This window comes from Natrix helvetica (assembly GCF_964273705.1).
Source record: "Natrix helvetica genome assembly, chromosome: 10".
NCBI lineage: Eukaryota > Metazoa > Chordata > Lepidosauria > Squamata > Natricidae > Natrix > Natrix helvetica.
Window position 1 is genome coordinate 4,493,416 of NC_138561.1, and position 13,123 is coordinate 4,506,538.

General features: G+C 42.8%; 1 protein-coding gene across 3 annotated transcripts in view; it reads right to left on the reverse strand.

Moving 5' to 3' along the window:
* The window catches only part of LOC309397205 (CD166 antigen-like), a 30,406-nt gene that overhangs the window by 4,857 nt on the left and 12,426 nt on the right, over positions 1 to 13,123 (reverse strand). Inside the window, exons 4-6 of one of the 3 annotated variants that reach the window (XM_081963042.1) lie at positions 7,128 to 7,415; positions 5,594 to 5,788; positions 2,519 to 2,574 (exon numbers count right to left, since the gene is read on the reverse strand). In XM_081963042.1, the coding sequence (XP_081819168.1) occupies positions 2,519 to 2,574; positions 5,594 to 5,788; positions 7,128 to 7,415 (539 nt within the window). Of the gene's footprint in view, positions 1 to 2,518; positions 2,575 to 5,593; positions 5,792 to 7,127; positions 7,416 to 13,123 lie in introns of all 3 variants that reach the window. The other 2 variants (XM_081963041.1, XM_081963043.1) reach the window with 2 other exon arrangements.

The window sequence follows — 13,123 nt, forward strand, 5'->3', positions numbered from 1 at the left end:
CTAACTGAGAAGAAGAAAATACTGTAATGACAGGCAATGCAAATGTGCGAAAAGAGTTTCGTCGATATTGCACTTTATACACAGGCCAAGAAATATTTCTAGATGAATATTTACGTAAACAGAATTTCCCGACAATCACAGAAAACCAAGCAAATGTTGAACGGAGCTATAAAAGTAAGAAGCTATTTAAAAGTCTAAAACAGGAACAGCGTCTGTTCCAGAAAGTCTCCCAGCCTTACTATAAATGCCTTGAGGATGAATTTTTTTAAAATAACCGATGAGTAATATTTACACAATGGATAGCTAATAAGAGGCTGATACAGCGCTAATATTTAAAGAGACCGCAGATCTGACTTTAACAAGAAATCATCGGCCAATATCTTTACAAGTTTAGGGTCAACTCGACTTACAAGCGTTTGTTTAGTGACCATTTGAAGTTACAACACCACTGAAAAAAGTGACTTATGACCGTTTTCCACACTTACGACCGTTACATGGCTCTCCGTGGTCACGTGATCAAAAGTCAGCTGCTTGGCAACTGGCTCACCTTTATGACGGTCGCAGTGTCCCAGGCTCATGTGATCCCCTTCTGATAAGCAAAGTTGATGGGGAAGCCAGATTTGGTTAACAACTGTATTACTAACTTATCAACGACAATGATTCACTTACCACTGTGGCAAGAATCATTTAACTACTGTCTCACATAACAACAGAAATGTTGGGCTCAGTCCTGGTCAGCAGTGGAGGATTAATTAATTTTTTCGCACACCGAACGGGCATTTTTTGAATGTATATGTTTGAACAATATAATAAGGATTACTTAAATTTGAGAAATGTAATAGAGATATACTAATATTTTTATTGTGAATTGGGTTAATATGAATCATACCCAGAGCCAACCCTGTTCACACACAATATAAGTGTGTAATCTAAAAAAAATAAAAATATTACCAAAAAAAGAAGAGAGGAATAATAGAAAAAAGCTAAAAAGGTAACAAAGGAGAGAAGAGTAGAAAAAGAAAGCTATAAAGAATTGACTTCCTATAGTCTTCACAGTCATTACAATTATATTTTAATATCTCTCTCTATGAAGTAACAATATGACTCTTATCTTTCTATCATTTATCCTGTTGAATCCTCAAACCACAAATGCATTACTTTCATTTCAAACGTCCATCAGAGGTTTTCAGACAGCAATAAAGGTTGATATTGTCTTTTCTCTAATCAAAGGAGTTAGTTTAGCCATCTCAACAAGATCAACCTTGTGATAAGGTCACAAAAGATGAATCACATGACCCCAGGACACTACGACCGTCACAAATATGAGCCAGTTGCCAAACATCTGAATTTTGATCACGTGTGACCTCAAGTTGCTGCAACGGTCACAAAAGTGAAAATCAGAAATCACTGTTGTCCCTGCTATTGTAACTTCAAACAGTCACTCCAGGCTGAGATGAAGGGAGGGATAGAGGGTGTGCAAAGGGGAAACAAAGAACTTGACACCCAACAAATGAAAATAGAGTTTGAGAGAATGTCTTTTTATCTTAGATTCCAGAACGTGACGGAGACAGATGATGAAAACATAAGGGACATCATGACAAACATTTTGGCTGAGTATATTCAGAAGGAGAAACAACAGATGGGGTGGGAAATAGACCTGGCTTATAGAGTAAATTCAGCTTATGCTAGAACACATAATGTTCCCAGGGAGGTACACATTAAATTTCTTAGGAAGAGCACAAGAGATGAAATCCTGAATGCACAAAGGGGGCAAGCCTTGACATATAAAGATAAGGAGATAACCATTCTGAAACAGATCCCCAAGAAAGTGAGGGGAAAAAGAAAACAATATTTGCAATTGGCGAATAAATTATACCAGAAGGGGGTGTGGTTTAGATGGTTGATGCCTGAAGGGATGTTAATATTCTGGGAGGAGACAAGAGTTAGGACTAATACACCCATAGAGGCGCAGGCCTTTATGGAAAAAAATAAACTGCTCCTAGAAAAACCAGATGATCCTCCAACAGACATACAAGACACGGGAGGGGCCGGAGCTCTGCCAGCGGGGGGAGATGGGGCGACAACAAGAAAGCTCAGATCACACAAATGAGTAAGAAAAGTCATCTGATATAAATTGATCGAAATTACCAATTGAATTTACCACACTGACTATATGTTATTATGTTATTACTTAATATTGAATTCTATGCAAATGTATACTATGAGTTTGGAGGGGGTGTACATCTACCGTATCTCGCAGCTGCCAAAATGTGTAACTTTTCCCGTACCTTTTCCCCTTGTTAAAATTAAAAAAAAACAATAAAACTTTGTTCAAAAAAAAAAAAACCAGTCACTCCATGGATGGTTGTAGGTCAAGGACTACCCGTAGTGCTTTTAAAATGTTCAAGAAAAATTATTTTAAAAACCCCAAAAGTATTTAAACACCCAGTAAATGCCAAGTACAGGGATGGAGTGAGACCCTGGTGTGGCTTCATGATGAAGCAATCATTTGATTTACCTTTTTGGCTTCTTTGACTTCTGTGGGCTCCACCTCCGAAGGATTTTCTGCAGCTCCTACAAGAGTGAAATAAAGAGGAACAAAACATTATTCCTCAGGGGTTGCCACAAAGAAGAGGGAGTCAAACTATTTTCCAAGGCACCTGAGGGTAGAACAAGAAGCAATGGGTGGAAACTAATCAAGGAGAGAAGCAACTTAGAACTGAGGAGAAATTTCCTGACAGTGAGAACAATGAATCAGTGGAACAGAAGTTGCCTCCAGAAGTTGTGAATGCCCCAACACTGGAAGTCTTTCAGAAGATGTTGGATAGCCCTTTGTTTGAAACGGTATAGGTTTTCCTGCCTAGGCAGGGGGTTGGACTAGAAGACCTCCAAGGTCCCTTCCAACTCTGCTATTGTATTGTATTGTATTATAACAACATTCAAGGATTGTTGTGAAGGAGTCAGATTAACAGAGTTGAAAGGGACCTTGTGGGTCATCTAGTCCAACCTCCCACCAAGCAGGAGACCCTCCACCATTTCTGACGGAGGGCAGTCCAGTCTCTTCTTGAAAGCCTCCAGGGATGAAGCTCCCACAACTTCCGAAGGCGACTTCTGTTCCATGGGTTGATTGTTCTCACTATCAGAAAATTCCCCCTTATTCCTTAAATAGCCCCTCAAATATTGGAAGACTGCTATCCTGTCTCCCCCGATCCTGCTCTTAACCAGACTAGCCAGGCCCAGTTCCTGTAACCATTCTTCATATGTTTTAACCTCCAGTCCCCTAATCATCCTGGTTGCTCTTCTCTGCACTCTTTCAAGAGTCTCAACATCTTTTTTATAGATTTGCAACTGGCTGACAAATCACACTCAACAATGTAGTTCCTTAATGGAACTACATCTACAGCTCCCACAACTTCCGAAGGCAGCTTCTGTTCCATGGGTTGATTGTTCTCACTGTCAGAAAATTTATCCTTATTTCTAGGTTGAATCTCTCCTTAGTCAGTTTCCGTCCATTATTTGTTGTCTTGCCTTCAGGTGCTTCGTCCATGATTGAACACCTCTGGGAATGGCCACAGCTGTTTAAATCCCTCCCTGGCCATCCCTTGAAGATGATCCTCTTGCTTTTAAGACGTTTATACCTCACTGAGCTTCAGCGGGACTTCCAAGATCTTTGTTTTTTTAATTGACCAATCAATCATACCACTCTCGTAAAGTACATAGGAAGTTCTATGATTTTATACATTTACATACATGTTTTCAGCAGCACAGACCGGAGGTCTCTTGGTAAAGGAAGATATCCACATAAGAAACTAATGGAGATGGTGGTTTTTTTTTTGCAAAAGGCATGCCCCCTTTTGAGAAATGTTTGTCTAGAACAGGGATGTCAAACTCAAGGCCAGATTCCCACCGCAGGATGCTTAGATCTGACCTGCGGAGCTGCCCTAGAAACAGCAAAGGATTGGTCCGCAGTGCCCCTGCCAGCAAAAGCCGTGCTTGGGAGGCCTAGGTGTGGCCCTCCCCGAGCACCGTTGACACTGGCAGAGGGTAGGAGGAGGCTGTCGCAGCTGAAAGCAGAGATTGCGAGGCCTGCTGGGGTTTCTTCCAAGCTCCATTTTCACTAGCAGAGGGTTGCAGGAGGCGTTGTTGTCCAGCCTGCAGCCATCTTTTCATTTGGATCTTCGGCCTGCCACACTTTCTATTATTCTATCATGCATTTTTTCTATTGTGGGAAAATGGGTGGGGGGATTGTACAGAGTTTGATGATATGTAGCCATAACAAAATTCTTTCTAGAAAGCCAAGGTCATCCTTTGTCTCTCTGCACCTCTGCACCTGACCGGAACTGGATGGATGGAAGGTGCCAGCGTGGCAGTGGGAGATTGGACCATGTAGTAGACTTGTGGGTGTGGGGGCAAGATCTGGAACTTTCAACTGGGTGGGGAAAACCGGGAAGCTTTCAGATTCGGGTTTTCCCCAGATGTGCCAACATGGCTCTCTTAATAAATTGGAACTTTGCACAATACTTTGCCTTGGACTCTGATTTACTTTCGGATGCTATTTGGAACCCAGACAATTGTAGCCAAAACGCAGCTCGGGAGCCTGTTTTCACTGGCAGAGCACTCGGGCCACCACAGGCACCCCCGATACAAGTGACGTCGAGCTGGCCATGCCCACCCTGGCCACACCGACCCTACTACCTACTACCACACCCTTCCAAAGGTGTTCATCCCACATTGTAGAGCTAAAAGTCTGCAGAGATTCTCAGTTGTCCAGGTCACGGTTGACCCAAAGGTGCTTTTTTTTCAGGAGGCAACTGGATGTGCTTGCTTTTTCTTTTGAAGACGTTTTGCTTCTCACCCAAGAAGCTTCTTCAAACTTTTAGCTATACAATTTGGGATCAACACCCTTTGAACTGCCTCAAGAAGTTGGGGATGCTTCATCACTGGAAGTTTTTAAGAAGAGTCTAGACCAGTGATGGCGAACGTTTTTCTGCTTGGGTGCCAAAAGGGTGCAGGCATGTGCAATGCACTATATCAGCTCCAGCATGCATGCGTGCTGGCCAGCTGATTTCCGTCCTTCCAGAGGTCTGGGGAGCCGTTTTTGCCTTCCCCAGGCTTCAGGAAAGCCGCTGGAGCCTGGGGAGGGCAAAAAATGGGCCACCAGGCCAACCGGAAGTTCATTTCTAAACTTTTGGTAGGCCCATTTTTTGCCATCCACAGACTCCGGAGGCTTTCCTGAAGCCTGGGGACGGCTATCAAATGCACACGTGCCCTTTTAGCACCAGAGCAGAAAAAATGTTTGCCACTGGATTGGTGGACACTGGATAGTGGGTGGCCCCAGAGGGGAAAGGAGGGATTTTATCTCTGCAGCTTTTCACATGAAAACTTCAGAACTGGCTTTGCTTCTATTGTACCTCTTTGGATCGATCCGTAAAGTTCGACTCTCGGTAAAACGATGTCCGAAGAGTTTCTTTTGCTGCATTTGCCAGAGGGACGGTTGACATCAAGGTCTGTCAAGATTCTTCTACTTGACTCAAAATCATGGGAAGAGGCCTGGTGAAAATTCTGAAAGGACAGCTGTGGAACAAGGTCTCACCTTTATTTTTCCTCTTGGATCTCCACACCAGGATGCCCAGGATCAGCAAGAAGATGAGGGTGCCCGTGGCTACTCCAACCCCCACGGGGATTCCGATTCTACTCATGGTATTTTGGGGGGGTTGACCTGGTTTCTTGTCATCATCATCATCATCATCTTCATCATCATTGGTGATCTGCGATGGAGTCTCACGTCCTGCTTAAACAAGCGACACCAAGTGAGCTGGTAATAATGGAGAGCCTCGGAAGAGAAACTCTTATCTACAAGCAGTCCTCGACTTAATGACCACCATCGAGCCCACGGTTTCTGTTGCTAACCAACAGAAGCGACTTTCCCCCCTCCTCATTTTACGGCCCTTTTTGCCACAGTGGTTAAGTGAATCAGTGCAATTGTTAGGAATACGGTTGTTAAGTGAATCCGGAATCTTCATTGCCTTTGTTTGTCAAAAGTCACAAAAGGGAATCCTTTGACCCTGGAAGACTGCAAAAATGTGATTCAGTGGCCAAACATCTTACTTTTGATCATGTGACCACGGGGGTGCAGCAATGGTCACCAGTCGCTATTTCCAGTGCTGTTGTAACTTTGAGTGATCACTAAATGAAGTAAGTGAGTAAGTGGAGGACTACCTGTACTCCTTGCTCCAGAGATACTCTTAGAATTGCAAACTCAACAACTTGGGAGGGAGGGGGAAAGGGAGAAAGAATATGCATCCCATCCCACATCTTCAAAAGGGAAAGCTTCCCCTCGCACATATGTGCTAGTCGTTCCTGACTCTAGGGGGTCTGTGCTCATCTCCGTTTCAAAGCCAAAGAACCAGCGCTGTCCGAAGACGTCTCCGTGGTCATGTGGCCGGCATGACTAAACGCGTAGGCTGAACGCTATTACCTTCCCACCAAAGGTGGTCCCCATTTTTCTACTTGCATTTTTCACATGCTTTCGAACTGCTAGGTGGGACAAGTAACGGGAGCTCACTCCGTTATGTGGTGCTAGAGATTCGAACTGCCGAACTGCTGACCTTTCTGATCGACAAGCTCAGTGTCTTAGCCACTGAGCCACTGCATCCCACATCTTAAGCTAATACTATTACTAATGCTATTACTAATACTATTATTATTAATAATAATAGTGATAGTATTACTAATAATATTAATATTGATAATACATTACTAATACTATTACTAATACTATTACTAATACTATTACTAATAATAATACTAATAATAATACTAATAATAATAATAATAATACTTAGGCTAATACCATTGCCTAAGTTGTTTGCACAACATCACAACATGCTCCGGTTTCTATGCCAACATTCTCTGTGAGAGGCAAATTTGTAACATAGCAATCAATGCAATCAGGTTCATTAAGCTCCAGTCTGATTGGTTTAGGCTACCTAGACATCTCCTAGTTGAAGTTATGGCACAGTTAACAATTTCTAGGAGAACTTACAATGACTTGGGTTCACCAGCCATGCTTAAGCCACCAACTGTGGATCATTCCCATAGGAAAGGCAGAAAATGGTTCTATTTACCAAGGATCGTCACTCTAGTTCCAGTCCCCTGGCTATATCTATCAATTTCACAGGTATAGTTTCCAGCGTCCTCCTGCTTGGTGTTCCTCAAAAACAGAGAAGCTCGGTCTTTCAGAATACTGGTTCCATGTGTCATTACCCTCTTCTTTCCATCAGAGGCAATCTTATACCATGAAACACGAGAGAGGTGTTTGGTTCCCTTCCCCTGGATTCTACAATCCATGGTGAGGTTTTCCCCTTCTGTCCTCTCGATGGAAGGTGGTGACTGGATCAGCAATAGTTTTGCAGCTGTGAGGGGGAGGGGAAAGGACAAGAATTACAGCAACCTTCGGTCAAATAAAGGGTCAAATAAAGCCCAAAGGTTGGGTTGATACAGGCTGCATTCGTGAAATAGCTCCATCTGCAGATTTGAGTTGGACATGCTGAGACACAAGATGGCCTACATCAGGGGCGTCAAACTCAAGGTCCGCGGGATGCTTGGATCTGGCCCTGGAAAGAGCGAAGGGGCCCATGGCGCCTCTGCCCACAAAAATGGAACTCAGGACAGAAGTGTGTTGCTCCCGGTTCGGCCCGGATCGTAGCGGCAGCAGGAGGCTCCGCCCACCCGCCCAGACACTTCTGCACTTGCGCATAAGTGTCGTGTGCGTGCAAACTGGTAGTAAAAAAATGGAAACCTACCACATGCGGCCCTCCTGGATTCTGTTTTTGCTGGCAGAGGGTTGCAGAAGGTCCTCACAGCTAGAAAGGGAGGTCGCGAGGGAGACGCATGGCCCTGCCAAGCTCCATTTTTACTGGCAGAGAGTTGCAGGAGGCCGTTGCAGTCGAAAACGAAGCTTGGGAGTCCGCTTTCTCTGGCAGAGCGCTCGGGCCACCACAGGCGCCCCCGACAGGAGTGACGTTGAGTTGGCCATGCCCACCCTGGCCACGGCCCCTCTGCCACCTCACACTCACACCCCCGAGGTCAAACACAACCCTGATGCGGCCCTCAATGAAATCGAGTTTGACTTGAAAGATAATAAATGAACCTGTTTGAAGTTTATTAAAATAGCCTTGAATCCTATAATGGCAGTGCCTGCAAAATTGGAAGAATGGCGCAGCAGGAAAAAGAAAAATTTAACATTGCAAATGATTATGTTTGAAATTCAAAATCTATTAGTCGTGACAGAGAATTGAAAAGAGATTGGAGAATATAGAATACAAAACATAAAAATTTGATGGAAAAACTGAGGATGTTTATCAAATGAAGAATGTGGAGGACAGAGTTCATAAAATGGAAGAAAAAAATGAGCAAAGAGATAAGAAAACTGTGGATACTGACAACAAAGTGAGCGTGGTTGATAATGGCAAGAGCGGAATATGGAAAGGGGAGATAGATTGATTGAAACTCTCCCCCAGACTTCAAAGCACAGAAGAAGAAAAGAGATAAAAATTGACGGAGATAAGGAGAGAAATCTTGACAGAAGCACCAGTGATAACCAAAGATAAGCTGATGGAAAGAGCAGGTGCTGGGTTTCGAGCTTTTATGAGATACGAAAGGAACAACATGTTGCGAAGAGAAGTTCATACAAGATTTATTAAGAAAGTAACTAGAATATTAATGCTACAAATGGCAAGAGATATAAGACTGCACTATTACTAGAAAGATACAGGTTGGTGCAATGAAAATGTATAATAAAAATTAAGCTAAATTTAGTTTACTAGTAGAATGTATAAAATGAAGTGACAATAGCTATAGTTAAATAATGATTAATAATGATAACAATACATATAGATATATTAGTTTGATAATATGAAATTTTATATAAACAACACATGGGGAATATAAGAGGAGATTTAAAAGCTTTATCTAGAATATGTTATAAAGATGTATTGCTATTGGATGATTTTAGGATGATTTAATAGAATGTTATCATATAATCCTATTCTAGATTTTGAATATTATATATAAAAGGATGTAACAACAATTATAGTCAAATTAAGGTTGAGATATAATAATCATGATACACATGAATATAGGTGAATTTAAAATAAGCGATTTGATATGAAAAGCAGGTGGTCACTATGGAAGAGATGCATGGAAATACTGTAGCCAACTGACACACTTTCTACAATTTGTAAATGGAAGATGGTTTTTTTTATTTTTATTTTTATGTTTGTTTGTCCTTGTTCAAAAATAAATAAAAATTGTTTTTTAAAAAAGAAATTGAGTTTGACACCCCTGGTTTACATGAAGTGATTAATTCAATACTGTTAAGTAAGTAAGCTCCCCGTTAGGAGAGCGAGTGTGCAGAGAAGCTTAATGAGAGTGGTATGAAAGAACACGACAAACCAGCATACAGGGACACCGAATAGTATAAAATATAGTAGTTTACTATGTGGTAATATTCAGAGTCCAGTTAACAGTCCAAGTCATAGACGGTTCAGTCATTCAGTTATCAAATAGTCAGTCTAGCACACAAAACAGCTAACAGTAGCAAACCACAGTACCTCACAATACACCGATCAGCATCTAACAGGGAGCTAACAGTCATTCTGGCTCCCTCTTATGGCTGCTTGAGGTAACAAACCAATTACAACTCTCTAGCATTTAAAGTAACAGATACATTTGTTACAATCATAGCTTATATACATTGCCAAGCCAAGACTAGGGTTACATCCCTAACAAATACTACCGACTGAAATCCATGGGCAAGCTTGGTCACCTTCCAGCATTTAGCTATTACAAGGAGGTGGAACAACACCCCATTTCTGACTGTGAAGCTGTGAGTTACAATACCTACATTTCTGGATTGCTCCAGAAATCAAACTTGATTTCATTGAGGGCTACATCAGGGTTGTGTTTGACCTCGGAGGGCCAGGGGATGGGCATGACCATGGCCATGGCCATGGTGGGCATGGCCAGTGCGACATCACTTGTGTTAAAAAGATGTTGAGACTCTAGAAGGAGTGCAGAGAAGAGCAGCAAAGATGATTAAGGGATTGGAGGTTAAAACATACGATGAATGATTGCAGGAACTGGGCATAGCTAGTCTGGGGAAGAGAAGAGAAGGACCAGGGAAGACAGGATAGCAGTCTTCCATTATTTGAGGGCTGTCACAGAGAGGAGGGGGTCAACCTATTTTCCAAAGCAACGGCCAGACAAAGAATAATGGATGGAAACTGATCAAGGAGAGATTCAACCTGGAAATGACAGTGAGAACAATCAACCCATGGAACAGAAGTTGTCTTGGGAAGTTGTGGGAGCTTCATCCCTGGAGGCTTTCAAGAAGAGACTGGACTGCCATCTGGCAGAAATGGCGTAGGGTCTCCTGCTTGGCGGTGGGTTGGACTAGATGACCTACAAGGTCCCTTCCAACTCTGCTAATCTGTTAAGGTGTCAGGGGCACCTGTGTTGGCCAAGTGCTAAGGCAGAACTTCCACGAGACCCTCCCTCACTCTCATTACATTCTCATTATAATCTTCCTTCATTTTCTTCTTTTTCCTTCCCTCTTCATTCTCCTTTCTTCTCCTGCCTGTCTTTCCTTATTTTTCCTTCCTTACACTCTTCCCATCTTCCCTTCTTTGTCTTTCCTCTTTCCCTTTCCTCTCCCTTCTTGCATGCTGAAAGGCAAAAGGGGAAACATTTCTCCTTTTGTTTTGTTTTTAGTTTGTTTTGATAGTCCTCTGCCAGCAAAAAAAAAAAAAAGAGTCCGGGGGTGCACACACCCCACCCCCACCCCCATTTTCAGCATGGATGGCCTCCTGCAGCCCTCCACCAGCGAAAATACACATGAGCCCCCCCCCCCCCCCCCGCTCCGTTTTTGCTGACAGAGGCACCCTGGGCTGGTTATTTGCTATTTCCACTCCAGGCCAGATCTAAGCACTCTTGAGTTTGACATCCCTCCTCCAGATTCTTCACAATCACAGATTGTTTGATCTGATCTATTATGTCTATCATTTTCCCCCCTCCCTAAGTCTTTTAAGAGGCTAATCTCAACTTTAACGCTTTCTCCTGGAGGAGGGCCCACGGTAGGCCAAGAGAATCCTGGAAACAGAGAAGTGAAATTCGACTGCAAGTCTTTCTTGCAGAGTTCATGGTTTCCTTTTTTTTTTTTTTTTTTTTTACATTTCCTGGTCTTCATGAGAGAACATAACCATTCAGCAAAAAAACTCTTCCCCATCATGTTCAGTAAATCGCTCGCTCTCTGTGCTTCCTGCGTCTGGTTTCAATTCTGAAATTTCTACCGGTAGCTATGAGGCGACTCCCAGACTGTATGTCTGCTTTTTAAATATACAGAAATATAATTGCATTTGTTGGCAATTATTTGGAATGTCCTGTTAGACACTCAAAGTCATTCTGGCAAGAGAGGGTGGCCATATATATTGATGGCAACATTCATCTGCTCAACAATCCACTGATAACCCTCATGCCCACATTCCAGGCAGAGTAGCAAATGTATTTACATATTTATTTGTTTTGTTTTTTCATTAACATGTCTTCATGTTTCAGAGGAACGGGCTGAGAGTTTGGGACACCCTAAAAAAAAGGAGCTGTGGGATGCACCTCTCCTAAAACATATGAAGAACCGTTGCAGGAACTGGGCATGTCTAGTCTAGTGAAAAGAAAGACTAGGGATGGCATGATAGCAGTGTACCAATATTTGAGGGACTGCCATAAAGAAGAGGCTTTGGAGAATAGTCAAGCTATTCTCCAAAGCACCATGAAGGCAGGACAAGAAACAATGAATGAACTATTGCAATGCTCTCTACATGGGACTCCCCTTGAGATGCACCTGAAGGCTGCAGTTGGTTCAGAATGCGACCGCAAGGGCAGTTTTGGGAGTCTTTAGATACTCCACGTAACACCTCTCCTGCGCGAGCTACACTGGCTGCCTGTGGCTTTTCGGGTGCATTTCAAGGTGTTGATTATCATCTTCAAAGCGCTCCATGGCACAGGACCTAGCTATTTGCGGGATCGTATCCTGCCCCATACATCCCTTCGGCCGATTCGCTCACACAGAGAGGGACTCCTCCGGGTGCCGTCCACTAGGCTGTGCCAGCAGGCGACGCCCAGGGGAAGGGCCTTCTCTGTGATGGGCCTGACCTTCTGGAATGACCTTCCCCCTGACATCAGAATGACTACGGACCTCCGCTCCTTCCACCGGAAACTCAAAACCCACCTGTTTCATCTAGCCGGCCTGGCCTAATTCCAGCTTTCCCTCCTCAGTTTGTATTTTTTAAATTTTATGGTTTGGTTTTAAGGTTTAAGCTCTTAATTCTTATAAATTTGTACAGGGGATATTTAATTCAATTTTAGTTATGTATATTATCGAGTGTGTGGTTTTTAAATTTGTACCTGTACACCGCCCCGAGTCCCTTCGGGGAGAGGGGGCGGTCTAGAAGTTTAATAAATTAATTAATTGAATGGAAACCAGGGGTTTTTTTTCCAAGAGGCAACTGGACTTTCTTCTTTTTTCTTTTGAAGATGTTTTGGTTCTCATCTAAGATTCTTCTTCAACACTGACTGGATGGTGGGGAATGGAAGGATTTATCCTCCTTGCAGACAGCTGGTCATTTGCATCCTTTTAGAGAGCCGTTGAGGCCACTTGGAGTTTACCTGTGCCCTCAGGGTCACCTGAGTGGTGCAAAAGGTTCCTGTAAACGGATGCAAACTTTGAATTTATACATGTTGACAGCAGCAAGATTGCTGTACACCCAAAAATGGAAGGACGCTTCGATTCCCACCATGCACAATGGAATTGGCTGAAATGGCTAAATTGAGCATTTTGATTAAAGAAAAGAATACAAGTACTTTTGTGGCTACGTGGTGAGGGGCAAATAACACGGGTTTTGTTATTTGTTAACTAACATAGTGAGTTTGTATTTTAATCTGATTTATAGTCTTTCTTTTAAAGTGATGTTCAAGGCCTGGCTTAATTAGAACTTTATTCTCTAATCCCCCTGGCAATTTTAAATTGTAAATTTTAAATTTTAGGGTATTTTAATTGTTTTTTAAT